The sequence below is a fragment of the Heteronotia binoei genome, chromosome 17 (assembly GCF_032191835.1).
Source record: "Heteronotia binoei isolate CCM8104 ecotype False Entrance Well chromosome 17, APGP_CSIRO_Hbin_v1, whole genome shotgun sequence".
Lineage (NCBI taxonomy): Eukaryota > Metazoa > Chordata > Lepidosauria > Squamata > Gekkonidae > Heteronotia > Heteronotia binoei.
In genome coordinates, this window is record NC_083239.1 from 34,108,864 (window position 1) to 34,130,361 (window position 21,498).

Here is a 21,498-nt window from a genome sequence, read left to right on the forward strand (position 1 = left end):
AGCTCCTTTGCCTATTAGGCCACACACCCCTGATGTAGCCAATCCTCCAAGAGCTTACAAAAAAGGGCCTTGTAAGATCTTGGAGGATTGGCTACATCAGGGGTGTGTGGCCTAATGTGCAAAGGAGCTCCTGCTAAAATCCCACCCCTGGTAACACCCCTCCTACCCTTCTGACCAGGCAAAAGGGGCAGATGGATCTTCGTTCTCATTTGTCTCTGACCAAAGGGGCTTTGATTCACAGACACTTATACTCTGGTGAACTGTTCAGGTGAGTAGCGATGTTGGTTTGAAGCAACAGAACAAAGCTTGAGTCCGGTGGCCCCTTTTTAAGCCCAACAAAGTTTTAATTCTGGGTATAAGCTTTTGTGTGCATGCAACACCCAGTAACAATAATAATTTTTAATTTATATCCCGTCCTCCCCGCTGAAGCAGGCTCAGGGCGGCTTGCATAGCATAAAATACAATGTATTAAACTTTGTTGGTCTTAAAGGGGCCACTGGACTCAAACCATTCTGGTGAGTCGACGTTGGGTCTTTCAGGTGCTACCAGGCTCTAGTTTTGTTTTAGGACTACAGACTAAGGCAGGTACCCAGCTGAAACTACCTTAGCAAGTCGTCATTGTGTGGACAAAAGAGGGAAAAAAACTTTGTTTGGTAGCCCCCAAGGAACTGAACTCAGAATAATTGATTAACGGTGCATTTAGAATTTTATTTCAAAAGATCCGAAAGAAAAAAAAAAAGACAGGCCTTTAATGTCACTGACAGCCCTGTGTTCCCGCAAAGAAGATGGGAAAATATCGCCCCCCCCCCCCACTCCAAGATGTTAGCGCCTTCCAATTGTTTAGGGGTAAAACTATTCCCCTTTGCCTGCTGGCCAACCCCTGCACCCCTCCAGAAAAGAGCACAATGGTTCATTCCAGCTGGGTCCAGAGACGGGGGGTTTGCTTGCATCTGGCTCCTGCTCTCAGACCCAGCTGCGTTGCTGCTGCTCTTGCTGCTGCTGCTTCCACTGCACTGCCTTGGCGGCCAAGGTCCAGCGCTCCAGCCACTGCTGCAGAGTGCGGCCGAAGCGCCGTTCTCCAGGGAGGGTAAACTGTCCGGGTTGCTCCCACCTGGAAAACGGAGCACGGGGGTGAGCAGCAAGTGCAGGACCGCCCCCTCCCAGAGACACAAGCCGGCATGGCCAGAGCCTCCCTCTCAATCTGCCCCAATATTCATGGTTTTCACGCACCCCTCCATCATTTCCTTGTTGACTCCAGAGGCCTATCAGTGGCTATTAGCTACTAGGTATAGATCAGGGGTGTCAAACGTGCAGCCCGTGGGATGGATGAGGCCCCTGGAGGGCTCCTCTCCGGCCCACGACCAGCTTTTGGCTCTCATCTGCTCCCTTCTCCCTCTCTTTCTTCCTTAATGTGTCACAGCTTGCTTTTAAATTGTCCATGTCCTTTATAAAGTTTGTATCTCCATCATTACAATTGATGACGCATACGGCCTGGCCTGACAAAGTCTCATTTATATCAGTTACGGTCCTCATAACAAATGAGTTTGACACCCCTGGTATAGATGGAACGCTCTGTCTGGGGCAGCGATGCTCTGTATTCTTGGAGGGCTTCTGGAGTTCTAGCCTCGCTGCTGGACCTTCTGATGGCATGTGAGTTTTGGCTGCTCTGTAGTACAGAGTGTTGGACTGGATGGGCCAGTGGCCTGATCCAGCGTAGCCTTTCTTGGGTTCTTCTGCAACAGGGATACTTTTAAAACCCTGGGAGCCATCGAGCAAAGGGCTTCCTTGCCGCTCAGCATCGTTTTTGACTTCTATATAAACCATTTTTGACTTCTATATAATCTCAATGGCATTGCCGTCCTCCTGTGCACTGCAGGGCGCTTTGAGGCATGCCATCTATTTATCCAGCGTGTTAAACTGGACCAAAGTTTGTTGCAAGCACAGACAGCTTCAAGAGAGGACTGGATAAACATATGGAGCAGAGGTCCATCAGTGACTATTAGCCACAGCTTATTGTTGGGAGCTCTCTGAATAGGGCAGTGATGCTCTGTATTCTTGGTGCTTTGGGGGGGGGGGGGGACACACACTGGTAGAGCTTCTAGTGTCCTGGCCCTGCTAATGGACCACCTGATAGCACCTGGGTTTTTTGGCCACTGTGTGACACAGAGTGTTGGACTGGATGGGTCACTGGCCTGATCCAACATGGCTTCTCTTACGTTCTTAGGTCTGCTTAAGCCAGCATCCTGTTTCCAACAGGGGGACAGCCCAGGTGCTCATGGAAGCTCTTAGACCGGGCATTAGGGCAACAGCCCTCCCCGCTTGAAGTTCAAGGTATGGTGCCCCTGAACATGGAAGCTCTCTTCTGTTCTCACTAGAGATGCGGGTTTGCTGTGAAAATTTGAAAAATGGAAAACGTACCAATTCAAATCTAAGTAATGTTGGCAAAAGGACACAAATATACAATATGTATGAGCTTGGATCATGGACCGGCCCTGGGGTTTGCCTGTGCATCACACCCCACATTTAGTCCACCCAACGCCACAGGATTTTAACACAACAGCCCTGACAACTATAAACAGAGACCACGTTGACACATACAGGGCAAAAAATCCCCCCTCCATGCAGTGTTTTGGAAATATTTCCACCCTGCATCACTGGTGCTGAACAGCCCACGTGCCTTGCTTCCTGCGCTTTTACACTTGCCAGATAATGCACTTTCGATCCACTATATGTGCACTTTACAACTGAATTTTACTGTGGAAAGTTGGAAAATCCATGTACAAAATACCACTAAAGTGCACGATTAAAAAGGTAAAGGTAGTCCCCTGTGCAAGCACCAGTCTTTTTGGGCTCTGGGGGTGACGCAGAGCCAAACGTTAAGGGAGACGTTTTCACAGCAGACTTTTTATGGAATGGTTTGCCATTGCCTTCCCTAGTCATCTACACTTTCCCCCCAGCAAGCTGGGTACTCATTTTACCGACCTCAGAAAGATGGAAGGCTGAGTCAACCTGGAGCCTGCTACCTGAACCAGCTTCCACTGGGATCAGGTCATGAGCAGAGGGCTCCGACTGCAGTGCTGCAGCTTTACCACTCTGCGCCACAGATTAAGCCTGTGTAAAAGCACCCTAGTGATGCTGTGAAGGTCGTCCAGCTCCCCTCGAGGTCTTCCGCTCTCCCCGTCGTACTCACCAGGCGTCCACCACGGCCTGCACCTCCGGCCAGCATTCGATGCGACGCTTGCACTGCTCCGTCACCCGCAGGATCCGGGGCAGCAGCTCGCGGGCCTGCTCCTGATCGTGGGCCTGCACCTCTTTGAGTAAGGCTGGGAACGAACAAAGGGCATTGAGAAGGAGCCAAAAAGGGAGGGACCCAGTTGGGGTTCTCTAGCTACCCAGATTTGGATGCAGAAGTCCTAAGAGCCTACAGGTCTGTAGCCGAGGTTAATATACTGCTAAGCACCGGGGAGAAAATGTATACAATTAAACTGTCTAAGTTGGGACACCTGGCAAGCTAGACTTGAGAGGGTGTTCTACAGCTGGTGGGGCCACCACAAGGCAGATTCTACACCTGGTTACTGCCCCCTTCTTACCACGGAGGTGGATGCACCCTGAGCACAGCCTTTCCCCAAATCTCATCCTGTGGGCAGGCTCACACAGGAAGAGGAAGTCCCAGCCAAGGATGGGACTGACGTGCAACAAAAACAAACAAACTCACCCTGCACGTCAGGCTCTGGAGTGTTTTCCAGCTGGCGCTGCAAGTCTCCCACTGTCCTCTGCTTCGAGCCCAGCTGGGTCCTCAGAGAGAGGCGTGTCTTCTTCATCTCTGCCACATGAAAGAGGAGCTGTTCGGGGGCCTGCAGAGAGAGAGGCAAGGCAGGAGTACAAAGAGAGAGGGGCAAGGCAGGAGCCCCCACGACTCTGTCCCATTTTACCCTGTGCGACTGTTTCCAGGGAGAGAGTCGCAAAACACAAGGCAAGAAGGCACACAGACCTTGTAAAGGGGGAAGGAAGCCCCGTTGCAGACGTTGGTAAAGGCCCGGTACTCCACCGGTGCGGTCCGGTTCAGGCGATGGATTGAGAGCTCGTGGGCGGGGATGCGCTGCCTCCTGCACAAAGGGGGGAACCGGGCGTGGTGGTTAAAGCATCTGGCTAGGGTCCAGGAGACCCAGGTTTGAATACCTACTCTATCCTGGGAGCTTGTTGGGTCACTGACATCACCAAAAGAGACGGCTGTGTAACGAACACCAAAAAACACCAAACCCAAAACTGTGTACCCAGTTTTGGGTTTGGTGTTTTTTGGGGTCACTGACATTAGCATGCAGATTCCAGGCAAATTTTTAAAAAGCAAATATAGAGCAGGGGAGAAAGACAGACACAAAGAGCAAACAGTGGTACGGGCGTGACATCTGCATGGCCTTCCCCATTGCTGCGGCCATTGCAGATCTTATTCAGCTGCCTCTCTGTATGCTGGAAATCTACAACAGTTAGAAGAAGAAGAGAGTAGATTTATACCCCGCCCTTCTCTCTGAATCAGAGTCTCAGAGCGGCTTACAGTCTCCTTTATCTTCTCCCCCCACAACAGACACCCTGTGAGGTAAATGGGGCTGAGAGAGCTCTCCTAGAAAGCTGCCCTTTCAAGGACAACTCTGCGAGAACTATGGCTGACCCAAGGCCATTCCAGTAGCTGCAAGTGGAGGAGGAGGAAGGAGGAGTGGGGGATCAAACCCGGTTCTCCCTGATAAGAGTCCGTACACTTAACCACTACACCAAACTGCTTGTCTCCTTGGTGTAGGGGTTCAGTGTACAGACTCTTGTCTGGGAGAACTGGGTTTGCTTCCGCACTCCTCCACCTGCATCTGCTGGAATGGCCTTGGGTCAGCCATAGTTCTCGCAGAGTTGTCCTTGAAAGGGCAGCTGCTGTGAGAGCTCTCTCAGCCCCACCCACCTCACGGGGTGTCTGTTGTGAGGAAGATAAAGGAGATTGTGAGCCACTCTGAGACTCTTTTGGAGTTGAGGGCAGGATATAAATCCAATATCATCTTCTTCCTTCTGAACTGTGTAGACTAGGAAATGAAGGGCTGTCATGTAGAGGATGGTGTGGAATTGTTTTCTGTGGCCCCGGAAGGTAGGACCAGAACCAATGGGTTGAAATTAAATCAGACGTTTCCGGCTCAACATTAGGAAGAACTTCCTGACCGTTAGAGCGGTTCCTCAGTGGAACAGGCTTCCTTGGGAGGTGGTGTGCTCTTTCTTGGAGGTTTTTAAACAGAGGCTAGATGGCCATCTGACAGGGATGAAGAGCCTGTGAATTTGGGGGGAGTTTCCTGCATTGTGCAGGGGGTTGGACTAGATGACCCTGGAGGTCCCTTCCAACTCTATGATTCTATGAAACCAAAAGGGGATTCTTAGACAACTGAATTCCAGCTCGCCGTCAAATGATGCCCTTTTATTCAGAGCAAGGGGCATCTTCCTTAGCACCACTCCCTCCCGAGGGAGCGGCCAGGAAAGACTCACCCGGGAAGGTCCCGGCGCACCAAGCAAGGCAGGGCGACACCCTGGAACTGCTGGAGCTCCCGATCGACCCTGTTGTGCAGCCGCAGTGCCTCCTGCTCCACCCGCTGCTCTTGAGCCAGCAGCTTCTTCTCGATGAAGCCCTGGATCTGATGGAGAGGCAGAGGATCAAAGCTACATCTATGGCCACACCTGCAACACCTGAGCCCAGAATCTGCCTGCAGGGGCAGAACGTAGAACACGAAATGTTGACTTGGAAAAAGCGTGAGCATCTGGGGAGGGACGGTGGCTCAGCGGCAGAGCGTCTGCTTGGTAAGCAGGTCCCAGGTTCAATCCCCGGCATCTCCAACTCAAAAGGGTCCAGGCAAGTAGGCGTGAAAAGCCTCAGCCGGAGACCCTGGAGAGCCGCTGCCAGTCTGAGTAGACAAGACTGACTTTGAGGGACCGAGGGCCTGATTCAGTAGAAGGCAGCTTCGTATGTTCATGCTTCTGGTTCTCAACGCTGCACGGCGTGCCTTGGAAAGTCATTACAGCTGGAACTTGGGCATCCGCTGCCCCTTTCTTGACATTCCTGCTTCAAAGCTATCGGCCCCTGCCTTAACCGCACACCTGTTCCTAAACTGTCCCCTTCCCTCAACTGTTGAGGCAACTCAGAACTGGCTGAAACATTCCAAGCGCTTTAAAGAAAAAAAAAAAAAGAGGAGCGTTCAGAAATAAAACGGGGATGAGATAGACTCATGGAGTGTAAGTCTATCGATGGCTAGTAGCCATGGTAACGGAGGGGCACCTCCACATTCAGAGGCACTCAGCCACTGAGTCCCAGAGCCAGGAAGCAAACTCAGGCGACGGCCTAGGCCTCTGTGTCCTGTTGTTAGACCTCCAGAGGAACTGGTTGGACACTGTGGGAGAAAGGATGCTGGACCAGATGGACTTTTGGTCTGATTCAGCAGGGCTCTTCTGATGTTCTTATCATGAGAAGGTCTCGGCCTCTCTGCCCTGTTGTTGGCGCTCCAGAGGAACTGGTTGGCCACCGTGTGAGAGAGGGTGCTGGAGTAGATGGACGTTTGGTCTGATCCAGCAGGGCTTTTATGTTCTTATCAGGGGAAGGTTTTGGCCTCTCTGCCGTGTTGTTGGCCATCCAGAGGAACTGGTTGGCCACCGTGTGAGAGAGGGTGCTGGACCAGATGGACTTTTGGTTTGATTCAGCAGGGCTCTTCTTACGTTATCAGGGGAAGGTCTCTGCCTCTCTGCCCTGTTGTTGGCCCTCCAGAGGAACTGGTTGGACATTGTGGGAGAAAGGATGCTGGACCAGATGGACTTTTGGTCTGATTCAGCAGGGCTCTTCTGATGTTCTTATCATGAGAAGGTCTCGGCCTCTCTGCCCTGTTGTTGGCGCTCCAGAGGAACTGGTTGGCCACCGTGTGAGAGAGGGTGCTGGAGTAGATGGACGTTTGGTCTGATCCAGCAGGGCTCTTATGTTCTTATCAGGGGAAGGTTTTGGCCTCTCTGCCGTGTTGTTGGCCATCCAGAGGAACTGGTTGGCCACCGTGTGAGAGAGGGTGCTGGACCAGATGGACTTTTGGTTTGATTCAGCAGGGCTCTTCTTACGTTATCAGGGGAAGGTCTCTGCCTCTCTGCCCTGTTGTTGGCCCTCCAGAGGAACTGGTTGGACATTGTGGGAGAAAGGATGCTGGACCAGATGGACTTTTGGTCTGATTCAGCAGGGCTCTTCTGATGTTCTTATCATGAGAAGGTCTCGGCCTCTCTGCCCTGTTGTTGGCGCTCCAGAGGAACTGGTTGGCCACCGTGTGAGAGAGGGTGCTGGAGTAGATGGACGTTTGGTCTGATCCAGCAGGGCTCTTATGTTCTTATCAGGGGAAGGTTTTGGCCTCTCTGCCGTGTTGTTGGCCATCCAGAGGAACTGGTTGGCCACCGTGTGAGAGAGGGTGCTGGACCAGATGGACTTTTGGTTTGATTCAGCAGGGCTCTTCTTACGTTATCAGGGGAAGGTCTCTGCCTCTCTGCCCTGTTGTTGGCCCTCCAGAGGAACTGGTTGGTCACTGTGGGAGAGAGGATGCTGGACTAGATGGACCACTGGTCTGATCCAGCACGGCTCTTCTTATGTTCTCAAGTAAAGCATTTGCAAATGTGCTTGAATTTGCTTTGGAATCCATCAGCAAAAAAAGATTCCACTCCTTAGGCAGGATCAGGCTTTGCTTCTGTAAAAAGGAGCAATCTGACGCAGACACCTCAACAGAGCTTCTTTTACATTCAAAGTCCCCACCTAAACACACCACACCCCAATGCTGCTGATGCCCCTTAGTTATGTTTTTCTGCCTGCCTGGCCTCAGAGGGCAGCCATGCTGGTCTGCAGCAAAGAAGTTAGATTTGGGACCAACAGCATCCTAGAAACCAGCAAGATTTTCAGAGTATAAGGTTTTGAAAGTCAAAGTTCCCTTCATGTCTGGTGAAGGGTATTAGGAATTGTAGCTCTGAATGCCAGAGGGTCCAGGAGGAAAAGGGTAAAGAGAATTCTCTCTCTTGGCCGCACTTGGCCCCACCCACTCATTGGTCAGATGTTGACCCTCTTTGAGCTTTGTTTGCCTCCAGTTTTGTCAGTTTGGTGTAATGGTTACGTGTGTGGACTCTTATCTGTGATTCCCCACTCCTCCACTTGCAGCTACTGGAATGGCCTTGGGTCAGCCATAGCTCTAACAGGAATTATCCTTGAAAGAGCAGTTCTGTGAAAGCTCTCTCAGCCCCACCCACCTAACAGGGTGTCTTTTGTGGGGGAGGAAGATAAAGGAGATTGTAAGCCGCTCTGAGACTCTGATACAGAGAGAAGGGCGGGGTATAAGTCTTCTTCATCTTCTACAGGACCTCTTTTCTGTCTCTTCTGTCTCTTACCTGGGCTGGGAGCTGTAGCAAGTCAACCTTTTTGAAGTTAGTCTGTTCCCATTAAGTTAAATATCCCTACACAAATATGTCATGGAAGATGGGCTTCTATTTCTGTAAATAAAATGTATTTCTCTCGTTACCGCTGGACTCAGATCATCTTTGCAATTGGCTTGAGCACTATTTTTCCTTTAACCGGGAAACACAAAGGATCGGGGATACCACGAAAAAAAGGCTTCTGTGGTTCCACGGCAAATTATTTTTAAAAAACATTTAACCCACTAACAGCACAATCCGGCAGGGGGGGGGGGGCAGAAAGTCTTTTGGGAGCAGACGAGCTGCTAAGTGGGCGCAGGAAGGGTTTGCACCGTCTTACGACCGGCGTTGCCACAACGGGGGGAGTTACGTGGGCGAGGGACCACCTGAGCGCCGCTCCGCCCGAGGGCAACGGCGCCTGAGGGCTGCACCTGAGCGTGGACGGAAGTGAGGCGGACCGCAGCGTTCAGGTGGAGGAGGGGGTGGAGTTGGGGGCGCGGCCAGCCTTAGGAGGCTTCCTGAGCAGTTTGGCCCATGACATGTCCCCCCTCCCCCGAGAGGCGCAACTTTACGCCGACAAAAATGGTGACGTGTCCCATAGGCACTCGTTGAAACCAAAAACAAAGGTTGCCTCCGCTGCTGCGGAAGCTCGCAAACCCCTTAGGAAGCGGCATGATTGCCTCACCAATCCCCTCGCGCCTCAGGCTGACGAGCCCCGTCCCCAGCACCCAATCGTGGTCTCCCTCCTCCTAGAAATACTTCCGCTCTGGCCTCGCACAACTCAGTTGTTACGAAGGAGTGCATGGCAGGAAGTTCTGCCAGCGAGCTCCCGGCCATACAGACTTAGAGTGAGGGACAGGCAGGCACATTGGTGAAAGGTTATGCACTGGGCGGTTGCTTTTAGAGTATCTTTGACTTGCGAGGGGGAGACAGAGGTCTTTCCCCTGGGGCTAACTGCTCTTATTTCCAGGTCTCCACAGGTTTCAGGCTCCCGGAGGCTCTGCATGCAAGGACTGTCGCCCATGGCTGGGTAAGTTCCACTGTCCCCTCCCCCCCAGCCTCCCCCCTCCCCTTGCTCTCGACCGCTTGGTGTGTGAGCGTCTCTGGCACTTGAACCAGGCAGGGGGCATTTGCTGACACTGCTCCCCTGTGCTGCCGCCTGCTCCCTTCCCTTGGTCTGCCCTCTGCCGCGTTCCCAACCCTTGGCGGGGTGTATGTGTGGCAGCTGCCCCGTTGCGGGGAGGTGGGTCAGAGACTGTCCCTTTAAGAGAGCGCCAGCTGAAACGCAGCCTGCTCTTCCAGCCGCCACCCCTGTAGGTGCTCTTGATCTCTATCTCCGTCTTGCAGGTGGGACTCCAACACAGAGGCTGCTGCATGTGCCGCTCCACCCCACTCCCTCAGCTGTTTCTGCCCGCTGCTCAGAATGGAGCGTCGCCCACGGCAAGACTGCCCAGCACACACAAGGGAGACTTCTTGTACTCTGTTCCAGAAAAATAAGTCTGAGCTGTGCCCTCTGTTCTCTCCTGCTTGGCATCTGCTGCATATTCCCTGCCCCATCAGTGGCCTCTCTGAGGGAATGCCTGGGAGGGTGGGCAGACTTGGTTTTTTGAGGGGGGGGGGACAGTCTATGAGCCGCCACACTGCCCCCCGTGTGGCTGGACACGGGAGGGGAGTGCCGCCCCTCAGCCTGCCCGGGCTGACAGCCTACCCGACCCCACAGGGCTGTTGTGCGCAGGGCACTAAGGGGGGGGCGGGCTGATGAAGTAGACTCAGAGTTCTGTGGCTGATGCACTCGCACTCTGAGTTCCACGACCCCTGGGGAAGGTGTTCCGTACACATGGCAGGGGGCATCAGGGCAACATGGGCGGGTCTCTGGATCGGAGGGTGTCTGCTGCTGGGCTGCTCACTCCCAGACACACATTCCAGCCGCTGTCTATGACAGCGAACTCCTGCACTTGGTACTTCCTGCTTGTCTGCCTGCCAATGGCAGAGTCTTTGACAGCGGAAGGGTGTGAGAGGATTGACGGCTTCTCTGTGGTCCCGTGCAGCCCTGTCTCGTCCCCACCCCTGCCTCGCCACCAAGTCAGGCCGCAGCAAGTTAATCTGTTCCCAATAAGTTAAATGTCCACACATGAATATGTCATGGAAGACATGCTTCTATTTTTGTAAGTAAAATTTCTTTCTCTTGTTACCATCGGAGTCAGATCGTCTTTGTGATTGATTCGGACAGCATTTCTCCCTTAACTGGGAAAGGTGGAGGATCGGGGATACTGTGAAAAAGCTTTTGTGCTTTCATGGCAAAGGTTATTTTTTACATTTAAACCACTAAAGGGAACTTTTAGCGGTTTAAACGTAAGCGCATACTCTGAGAATCTTTTTCGTCTGTAACATGTCACCGGACTCAAATCTCACTGCCTTATGCAAGTCAAAGGCGTGCATAACAAAAGGGCACCAGCCGGCACTTCTCACCTCAGCCTGGTCTTTCCGCAGCTGGGATTTAATGTACGAGGTGCCTTTGATGAGCGTCCGGATATGCTGCTGCTTCTCGTTCTGTGGGAACAGAAGAAAGAAAGTGGGATTCGGGACACTTCAGCTTACTCCGCCGCCATGCATGCACACATCTCTCAAAGCCCAGAAGGAAGCTTTCCGCAAGCACCAAAGAGGGATTTGTACACGTCCCCACTGCTCTCGAGAGACACCACCAAAAAGAGGGTTCTGCTCGGCCTTGTGAACAGCTCTTTTCTTGGTTCTCTTAAGTGGCTTGGGAGCCACATATGGCTCTTTCACACATATTGTGTGGCTCTCAAAGACCCCACTACCCCATCAGCTGGTTCGGAGAAGGCATTTCTCTCTTTCAATCACTTCTCCAAGCCGAGCCAGCTGACAACTTGGAGGATACATTTAAAGTTGCTTTCTTTCCACCTCTCTCTTGGGGCTCTCAAACATCTGATGTTCACGTTTTGCGGCTCTCAAACATCTGACGTTTATTCTATGCGGTTCTTACAATTAAGCAAGTTTGGTCACCCCTGCTATAGTGAGAATCACTGCCGTGAAACCAGAAAGAAACCCAGGCTGTCTTGTACCTGGTTGCCTAGCGGTGAAAGGGAACAACTCAGGCTTTGGAGACAAAAACTGCTAAGCAGCATGAGAGCAAAAGGATACTCTCGTGGGAGTGGCCTAATGCCAACCCCTCACAGTGTAACAAAGATGGAGCTGGCCAGGGTTATAACCTGTGATGGTGAGGCCGTGTATTTATTTCATTTGCAATCTGCCTCTCTGGCCGAGCCTCTTTTTAAAAAAATTTTTTTAAATGAAGTTAAACACAAATAGCTTACTATGTACAATAAGCATATTAGAACCATCTCAAATTTCCTGCATTTTTTTTTTTAAAATGACATCCTTATTCCATTGATTTAAAAAAATGCCCTCTGGAATAATTCCATTTTGCGTACTGCAGTCAAGATTAGAGTTTTAGACACCAAAGTCAGACTTGAGGCTACCCAGGAAACACTGACGATGAAGGAAGTGGCCAATCCAGTTGTTTCGATAAAAGCACCCTCCCCACCCACCCCACAAAAGCTTGAGCTGTCTTTAAGAATGACCCACGCTGGATCAGGCCAATGGCCCATCCGGTCTGACACTGTGTCACGCTGTGGCCAAAACCCCAAGCAACATCAGGTGGTCCACCAGCAGGGCCAGAACTCCAGAAGCCCTCCCACTGCTGCCACCAAACCACCACCAATACAGAACATCACCGCCCGGACGTAATGTTTCATCTATACCAGGGGTGGCCAAACTTGCTTAACATAAGAGCCACAAAGAATAAACGTCAGATCTTTGAGGGCTGCAAGACAGGAACGACAGTTGTTTGAGAGCCGCAAGACAGGAAGTGAGGGAAGAAATAAAGGGGAGGGGAAAATGGAAAGAAAGCAACTTTAACTTTAAATGCATTCTCCAAGCCACCAGATGGCTTGACTTGGAAAAGTGACTGAGAGAGACAGATGCCTTCTCCAAGCTGGCCGACGGGGTGGTGGGGGCTTTGAGAGCCGTGTAATATGTACGGAAGAGCCACACGTGGCTCCTGAGCCAGTTTGGCCACCCCTGATCTATACGCTATGGCTATTAGCCACTGATGGACCTCTGCTCCATACGTTTATCCAACCCCCTCTCGAAGCTGTTTGTTGCTGTCACCGCTTTCTGCGGCAGTGAATTCCGTGCCTTTCCCAGCTCTTACCACCAGGTGGCGGAAGTCCAGGATGCGCTGACGCTTGGCTTGCAAGCCCTGCAGCTCTTCGTGACGGGTCTGCAGCGCTTCTTCCAGCACCCTGCAGCTGCTCAGCAGCCCGTCCTTGTACCCCTGCAACTTCACCGCTCGAAGCTCCAGTTCGAACACGGCTCTGAATCGGAGGAGGGAAGGGAGTGAGGGAAGAGAGGAAGAAGATTTCTGTGGGTGGGGAGACTTTCCCCTCTTGCACAGGGGGTTTATTTCTTTATAGAACCAGCGTGGTGTGGCAGAGCGTCCCACTAGGATCTGGGAGACCCAGGTTCGAATCCCACTTGGCCGGGTGACCGTGGGCCAATGGTGTGCTCTCAGCCTACCCGAACTCTCTGGGTTGCTATGAGGTTAAATGGAGGAGGAGAGGAAAATTATGGAAGCCATTTTGAGTCCCCAGCAGGGCAAAAAGTGACTCATATGTTAAGTTAATCAATACAAGAAAAATACCGTTAGCCTTGTATGTGCAAGTCAGATCACAAAACAGAGAGTATGCACACGTCTATGCAAGCGGTATTAGTTTAGTGCAAAGGCCGAGACACTGAAAGAAGAAGAAGAAGATATTGGATTTATATCCCGCCCTCCACTCCGAAGAGTCTCAGAGCGGCTCACAATCTCCTTTACCTTCCTCCCCCACAACAGACACCCTGTGAGGTGGGTGGGGCTAAGAGAGCTCTTACAGCAGCTGCCCTTTCAAGGACAACCTCTGCCAGAGCTATGGCTAACCCAAGGCTAACCCAAGAGCGCTCTTAAAAGAGGTTTACTCATTAGTCCTATTTTCAGGGCTTTTTTTTTGTGTAGCAGGAACTCCTTTGCATACACCCCTGATGTAGCCAATCCCCCGAGAGCTTACAGGGCTCTTACAGGGCCTACTGTAAGCTCTTGCAGGATTGGCTACATCAGGGGTGTGTGGCCTCATATGCAAAGGAGTTCCTGCTACAAAAAAACCGCCCTGCCTGTTTTATTCCAGGGGGCAAAGCTCATCCAGGTGGGACCAGGGGCAGGTGGGTGCAGCCAGTGTGGGCTTCAGCAACAGGACAGCTTTGACACAGCCTGCCACGGGGAAGCAGCAGGCCAGTCTGGATGGGAGAGCCAGGGCTTTTTTCGTAGCAGGAACTCCTCTGCATATTAGGCCACATGCCCCTGATGTAGCCAATCCTCTTGGAGCTCACGGTAGGCCCTGTAAGCTCTTGGAGGATTGGCTACATGAGGGGTGTGGCCTAATATGCAAAGGAGCTCCTGCTACAAAAAAAGCCCTGGGCGTGGCTGTGAACGGTCTAGGACGGAGTTTAGGGCAGGGGCCCGCAGTCTGGGTTGGGAATCTATAAATAGGGAAGAAGAGGAAATGGGAGGAGGCTGGCTGGAGAGATAGGAAACAGGCGCAGTGGAAGAAAGGGAAAACCAAGCCAGCCAGAAGGGAGAAAGAAACCAAAGAAAGGAACAGGACTTGGGCTTAGGGAGGTTCCTGCATCGTGGTTCTTCCCCCTTTGCAATGCCTTGTAGCCCTGAAATGAAAACTAAGCACTCCCTTTGGGTGCTTGCATTGGACAGCTCTGTGCAAGAAAGTCATGCCTGGGCTGGTGCTTTCAAGACCCCATGGAACAACCAGGGGACAAGCAGGGCTTTTTTTTTTGTAGCAGGAACTCTTTTGCAGATTAGGCCAACCCCCCCCCCCTCCGTGTCAGTGTGTATGCAAAGCCTAGCAGTTTCTAGCACATGCTGGGAAAGTGAAAGTAACAGAACTGCCAGGTAGATCATCTAAGTGACAGAAGGTGGCTGGTTGCCAGATTGCATCAGCCTGGGCAATGTCAGCATGACTCAGCAGTAAGCTGATTGGTTACCTGGGTGGACCTTATGTATAAATGTACAAAGACACTTTACTGTGTGTGGGATATGTATGGTGGAGAGCAGCGGAGCATTCTGTCGGTTTGGAGAGTGGAGGTGTAAATAAATTGTATATAGTGCTTTTAACACTACTGTGTGCAAGCCTTCATTCTTTGCGTCACTAAAGACCAACCTCACTAAGCACAGGCACATCAACACCCCGATGTAGCCAATCCTCCAAAAGCTTACAGGGCTCTTCTTACAGGGCCTACTGTAAGCTCTCAGAGGATTGGCTACATCAGGGGATGTGGCCTAGCATGCAAAGGAGTTCCTGCTACAAAAAAAGCCCTGGGGACCACATTCTCCTGCCTCTAGACGTCACCATGCATGCCCAAAGCGGATGTCTCGGCAATAAATGTTTTGTGTTGTGCTACCTGGCTGGAAATTGCTGACTTTAGAGCCCAGGTGTTACAAAAGAGACTTTTAGAGCCCAGCGACCTGTCATAGAATCAGAGAGTTGGAAGGGACCTCTAGGGTCATCTAGTCCAACCCCCTGCACAATGCAGGAAACTCACAACCACCTCCCCCTAAATTCACAGGCTCTTCATTGCTGTCAGACTGCTGTCACTGCTGTCTTCGGCAGGGCGTCTCTCACCTGGCCAAGATGGAGCGCTCGGAGCCGTCAGACAGCAGACGGTGCATCTCCTGGACGATGGCTTCGAGCTGCGCCGTAAGCTGCTTCTCCTTGGCTTGTAGGGGGAGCAGCTGCACGCAGAGCATCTCGCACTCGCTCCAGCCTTCCTGCTGGCGGAAGAGATGAGGAAGAGAAGGCTGAGTCGCAGGCAAGTCATCACCAGGGGCCAAGAAACTAGTATGCTCGTGGACTCTTTACTCTTCTGCCCGACAGTGGCTCAATTCATAGGACCATAGAGTTGGAAGGGACCTCCAGGGTCATCTAGTCCAACCCCCGGCACGATGCAGGAAATTCACAAATACCTCCCCCCAACACACACACCCAATGACCCGTTTCATGCCCAGGAGATGGCAAACCCCCCCCCCAGGATTCCTGTCCAAACCGGCCTGGAGAAAAATTGCTGCACGACCTCAAAAGTGGCGACTGACATCTCCCTGGGCGTGTAAGGAGCAGCCACGAGATTAACACATAGAATTCACTGCCACTGCAGGCGGCGGCGGCAGCAGCTGCAAGTATAGACATGCTTCAAGAGGGGACTGGATAACAGAGGCCCATCAGTGGCTACTAGTCACAAGGTTTAGATGGAACACACTGTCTGAGGCAAGTGATGCTCCGTACTCTTGATGCTTTGGGGTGGGGGGGGGCGCAACAGTGGGAGGGCTTCTAGTGTCCTGGCCCCGCTGATGGCACCTCGTTTGTGTGGCAAAGAGTGCTGGACTGGATGGGCCACTAGCTTGCTCCAACATTGCTTCTCTTATGTTCTCAGCTAAGCAACCTTTCCTGCTCTCCCTCTCACGGTCTGCCTACATTCGCAGAATCAGCATTGCTGTCAGATGGCCGGCTAGCCTCTTTACCCTTCTGTCTGACGACAGCTGAGCGCTCACCTGTATGAGTCCCTGAACGGAGGGCAGGTCATCCGCTGCATCAGAGATGTCTTCCAGGTGGGCGCTGGCATAGCGGAACCTGGGCACGGGACAGAACAGGCAGCACTGAAGGGCCAGGCAGGCATCCATAATAGTTCCCGCCAAGGGAAAAGGGGGAGGGGAACGTTGCCTCCCTCCACCCTGGGGGAAGGGGACCAACTTGAGCGCTTCCACGTCACGCGGGATGTCGATGCCGTCGGTGAGCTCCTGCAGCCGGCGGGTGTTCTGGAGGGCCAGGTGCTCCAGGGCTGAGAGGATGTGGGCTGGCGGGTGGGAACTGGAGACCTTCTGCAGAAGGGAGACACAGAGTTACTGGATATGGCAGGGCTTTACAACGGGGTGCCCAGGCTGCCTGCCAACACCTTTCTTGGCACCCACCAAGTGGTTCTAGAAAATGGGCAGGGCCCAGTAGGGCTTTGGCTCAGGAACGCCCCTGATTGGCTGTGCAGATTTTTTAAAAACATGTTTATTTTGGCAGCAGCTGCCATCCCAGCACAAAGATCTTTACTTGCAGAAGCAGGCTTCATTTTGGGCAGGTAGTCATAGGAGCAGAGCTCTGGAACCTCTAAATGTTATTGTGCTCTTTTTTTAACCCCGCCCCCCCCCAAACCCCCTTGCTTCTGGGTTCCATTGTTCAATCCCACCCCCCGCCGGGAGAATTTTGCAGAGCTCTAAGATCAGACAAACTTCCTAATATTTTTCCTCAACGAAAAATGGGGAAATAACCAAAACATATCAAGCAGACAGATACAAATCTTCATCAGGCCACTGAGGCCACATAAGAGTAAGTAATTTTAAAAGTATGACAGGAGTCAGGTTTTATTATGACAATTCTAATTCAAGAAGCATTTTAAGGCAGATGCTGAGCTGACAGAATTTAGCACACCTTCCAGCGTCGTCAGGGGTACGTGGCATATGCAAATGAATTATACAAATAAACTCTGGCAGTGCCACTGCCTTTTGGGGAGGGATGGTGGCTCAGTGGTAGAACATCTGCTTGGGAAGCAGAAGGTCCCAGGTTCAATCCCTGGCATCTCCAAAAAAGGGTCCAGGCAAATAGGTGTGAAAAACCTCAGCTTGAGACCCTGGAGAGCCGCTGCCAGTCTGAGAAGACAATACTGACTTTGATGGACCAAGGGTCTGATTCAGTAGAAGGCAGCTTCATATGTTCATATGTACTAAATGACCCCTCTGCATAAGGTAAGCTGTGGCAGCTTACTCGTGTCTGGCTCCGCCTCCTGTGGCAGCCATTTTGTGCCTGCACTCACCATGCTGGATCATTCTAAAAGTGCCCACAGGCTCAAAAAGGTTGGGAAGCCAAGGAAATGGACTTGAGAAAAGAAAAACAGACTGCTGCTCCCTGCCAGCCCTTACCTCCACAACACTTAGCCAGTGCTGGTAGGACATGCTCAGCTGCTCTTCACTCATCCCGCTGCTGAGAGACACAGAAGGAAAGAGCTTCCGGAACTGTCAAAAAATAAGGTTGCGCAGCCCGGGACCCTTCAGAGACATGGGATGGGGACTTACGGGAAATTCCCAGACATGCTGTGCTCAAAGAGTGTCTTCAGAAAGAGAAACCGCAGGCGGCAGGCTTCTTGGACGTCGCGCTGGAGAGAAAGAGAATCAATGCTCAGGCGGGGCAGAGGTTTTCAACCCTTCCTACCCTCTCGTGACCCACAACGTGCCTAGAGAGGAAATCCCTGAGCAGACACCATGGAATTCTGGTTTTGCAGCCACCGTGGAATCCTGGCTTTGCCGCAAAGGGTTCTGGGAAGCCTGGCTCGCCGCAGAGGGTTCTGGGACATGCCTGCCTGTCTACACAGCGTTCAAGCAGGGCTTAGGGCTCAACAAATACACCCCAACAATACAGTCAGCATCAGGGCAACCTGAGCATGACCTCCCCACCACCCACCCTCCGTAATAGTCAGCCCCCATGAGTGAAACTTCAGAGCTCAAGATAGGTCCTATCTGCTTGCTGGAGCAAGTTTCCTACGGAAAGCAGACGCAGATCATGGAATGCATCCCAAGAGCACGCACCAGAACTTCCGGTTCCAAACTGGGGAATCCAGCCTTGGGGGCTCTCCCGCCGCCAAACACCACTGCTGTCTTGGCCTTCCTGCAAAGACAGTGAACGTTACGGCCTCACCATTGTGGTAGGAGTAGGGAAAAAAAGATAACTGTGCACACAATAAAGTAAACAATAATTTCAAATTATAATACACTTTTCATGGAAATTCACATCATATAGAATGAAGGCTCAAACCATACATTCAAAAACCAATTCACACACACTTACACGTACAGCACTAAACTAAACTGTGTAACCTTCCCCCAGGTCTTATTTTCAGTTCAATATCTCCGTCCAGCTTCAAATTCTGTATAAGCCCAGAACGAAGTCCACTTAGGTGATGCTTGTAAGAAATAAAATCCAAGTCGTTTGTTGTGATTCCTTGGGAGACTGACACAATTCTCCATGAGCCCCCGAAGCAGCCACACCTTGACACTTTCGCCAGCTGATAACCGTGTTTCACTTTCACAGCTTCCTCAGGGATTACTCTTTCACATACTTTGCAGCAACTCATACATTTCTCTTCAGAACAAGAGAGACAGTCCTTTGCCGGCATACATTCATTTTTATTGTGCTCTTTCTTTCTTTCTTTATCGCCCACCCCCCAGACACTTGCTTCTGGGCTCCTGTGAGAATATTGCTGGACTCTAAGATCTGACAAACTTTCTAATATTTCCCCCACACACAAAAAATGGGAGAATGACAAAAACGTATCAAGCAGACATATGGAAACCTTCCTCATACCACTGCCGCCACATAGGAGGGGATTTTAAAAGTATGATGGGAGTACGCTCCTGGGTAGAGTTGCAACAATTAAAATGAATGTGTTGCCAAGAATCTTGTTTCTTTTTCAGATGATCCCAATTATCTTACCAAAGCTATTTCTCCATCAACTTAACAAAATGATTTCGGAATTCATATGGCAGGGGAAGAAGCCCAGAATTAAGCTTAAAGTGCTACAAGACTAAATCTAGAGGAGGCTTTTCACTTCCGGACTGGACTTTATATCACAAAGCATGCTGCGTTGTATGGCTTAAAGACTGGATAACCCTAGAAAATAAAAGACTGCTGGCCAGTGAAGGAGCAGGATTATAGAGAGGCTGGCATAACTACCTTTGGTACCAAAATCCATCCAAGGGTAGTTTTTTTAAGACATGAAATTAGAAAATCCTTATTTAAAGTGTGGCTTGAGATTAGGAGCAAGTATATATATATATACCCCTTTATGGTTATCGCCTATTGAGGCTTCCACGCATCCGAATTTGTTTAATTGGGAAAGCTCTAATACATATGGAGACTTATTAGACAACCAAAATAATTTGAAACTGGAGGAAGTTGGCAAATTAGACTGGTGGCTGCAATGCCAAGTAAAGTCCAAATATAAATTGGATAAAGAAAAAGGTTTTCCGAAAAAATCAAAATTGAATGAGTTGGATCGATTATGGCAAATGAAACCAAAAATTATTTCTAATGTGTATAAATGGTTGCTTCAGGACAAAATGCAAGGTGAAGTAGTCAAAGAAGCTTGGATAAATTGGTTAAAAGATTTAGGATACAATATAGAATTAGATGAGTGGGATAAATTATGGAAACAAAACTTTAAACTGACAAGATCTACGGTATATAAAGAGAATTTGTATAAAATGGCATATCGCTGGTACCTTACTCCAGTACGTTTGGCAAAGATATATCCCGACTATTCTAACAATTGCTGGAAGTGTAAAAAAACAAAAGGATCCATATACCATATATGGTGGCAATGTGATTATGCTAAAAAATACTGGGCTTTGATTAGTACATGGATCAAAAAAATTCTTAAAATTAACTTACCCCATGTACCGGAATTGTACCTTTTAAGCATCTGTAGAAATAATCTCCCTAAATCCACCAATAAATTATTATTACATATTGTTACTATAGCCAGAATCCTCTATGCTAAGTATTGGAAGACATCCTTAATTACAAATAGAGAGGAATTTATTGCAAAATTATTAGAAGCCGCTGAGATGGATATGTTAACTACAAGATTATGAGAGGGTAATATGCAGAAATGTAGTGAGACGTGGAATCCAGTCTATCTTTGGGTGAAAGAAAAAGGTGTAGACTTGGAACAACAGAGCTTGTAAATTGATATCCCCCAATGCTCCTTGTGTGATTGGGGATCTTGGAATGATGTTATTTTGGTGTAGGATGGTTTGTTGTATGATTGTATGATTATTATTTGTTATTTGTGTTATTATCGTGTTATTATTGTTTTTATTGTTATTTTGTGTTTCAATGTTTCAATGTTGAGTTGTTTGGTTGTCTTTTGTTTTTGTTTTTTTTTATAATAAAAACTGTTTTAAAAAAAGTATGATGGGAGTAAAGTTTTACTATGACAATGATAATTCAAGAAGCATCTTAAGGTAGATGCTGAGCTGATATAATTTAGCACACCTTCCGGTGATGTCAGGGGTGTGTGGCATATGCAAATGAGCCATGCCAATGAGCTCCAGCACCTCTTTTTCTAGGAAATGACCCTGGGGGTAGGTGATGGGTCATCTACTTCTCATGCAGATTGGGACTGCTCAGCACACAGTCACCAGCGTAAGATCCCTCCGCAGGAGAAGGACTCCTGGGATGATTGCCTGCAAGAGGAAGCCTCTCTTCCACCATTAAACACACGCAGCAATGCAAAGAGCGAGTTGGTTTCTCAGGGGTGACATGAGAGAGGTTTACAAGATTGTGCATGGGATAGAGAAGGTAGATAAAGAAGTACTTTTCTCTCTTTCTCACAATAAAAGAACTCGTGGGCACTCCATGAAATTGCTGAGCAATCAGGTTAGAACGGATAAAAGAAAGTACTTCTTCACCCAAAGGAAACCCATGGAATTCACTGCCACAGGAGGTGGCGGCGGCTACAGGCATAGTCAGCTTCAGGAGGGGAATGGATAAACATATGGAGCAGAGGTCTATCAGTGACTATTAGCCGCAGCATATTGTTGGAACTCTCTGTCTGGGGCAGTGATGCTCGGTATTCTTGGTGCTTGGGAGGGGCAACAGTGTGAGGGTTTCTAGTGTCCTGGCCCCACTGGTGGACCTCCTGATGGTACCTGGGCTTTTTGGCCACTGTGTGACACAGAGTGTTGGACTGGATGGGCCACTGGCCTGATCCAGCATGGTTTCTTATCAGGGCTTTTTATTTATTTTTTTTTAAGCAGAACACAGTTCTGACTGGCATCAGGGGGTGTGACATTATATGCAAATGAATCCTTGAAGGGCTTTTTCTACAAAA

General features: G+C 50.2%; 1 protein-coding gene across 1 annotated transcript in view; it reads right to left on the minus strand.

Moving 5' to 3' along the window:
• Positions 1 to 687: 687 nt before the first annotated feature.
• HAUS5 (HAUS augmin like complex subunit 5) overlaps positions 688 to 21,498 on the minus strand; it is a 28,529-nt gene continuing 7,718 nt past the window's right edge. The window contains exons 7-19 of the mRNA XM_060258280.1: positions 18,194 to 18,272; positions 17,684 to 17,763; positions 17,531 to 17,591; positions 16,317 to 16,444; positions 16,118 to 16,196; positions 15,195 to 15,340; positions 12,677 to 12,839; positions 10,912 to 10,992; positions 5,515 to 5,660; positions 3,992 to 4,106; positions 3,716 to 3,854; positions 3,191 to 3,323; positions 688 to 1,111 (exon numbers count right to left, since the gene is read on the minus strand). Of these exons, the coding sequence (XP_060114263.1) occupies positions 964 to 1,111; positions 3,191 to 3,323; positions 3,716 to 3,854; positions 3,992 to 4,106; positions 5,515 to 5,660; positions 10,912 to 10,992; positions 12,677 to 12,839; positions 15,195 to 15,340; positions 16,118 to 16,196; positions 16,317 to 16,444; positions 17,531 to 17,591; positions 17,684 to 17,763; positions 18,194 to 18,272 (1,498 nt within the window). The 3' untranslated portion in view covers positions 688 to 963. The remainder of the gene's footprint in view (positions 1,112 to 3,190; positions 3,324 to 3,715; positions 3,855 to 3,991; positions 4,107 to 5,514; positions 5,661 to 10,911; positions 10,993 to 12,676; positions 12,840 to 15,194; positions 15,341 to 16,117; positions 16,197 to 16,316; positions 16,445 to 17,530; positions 17,592 to 17,683; positions 17,764 to 18,193; positions 18,273 to 21,498) is intronic.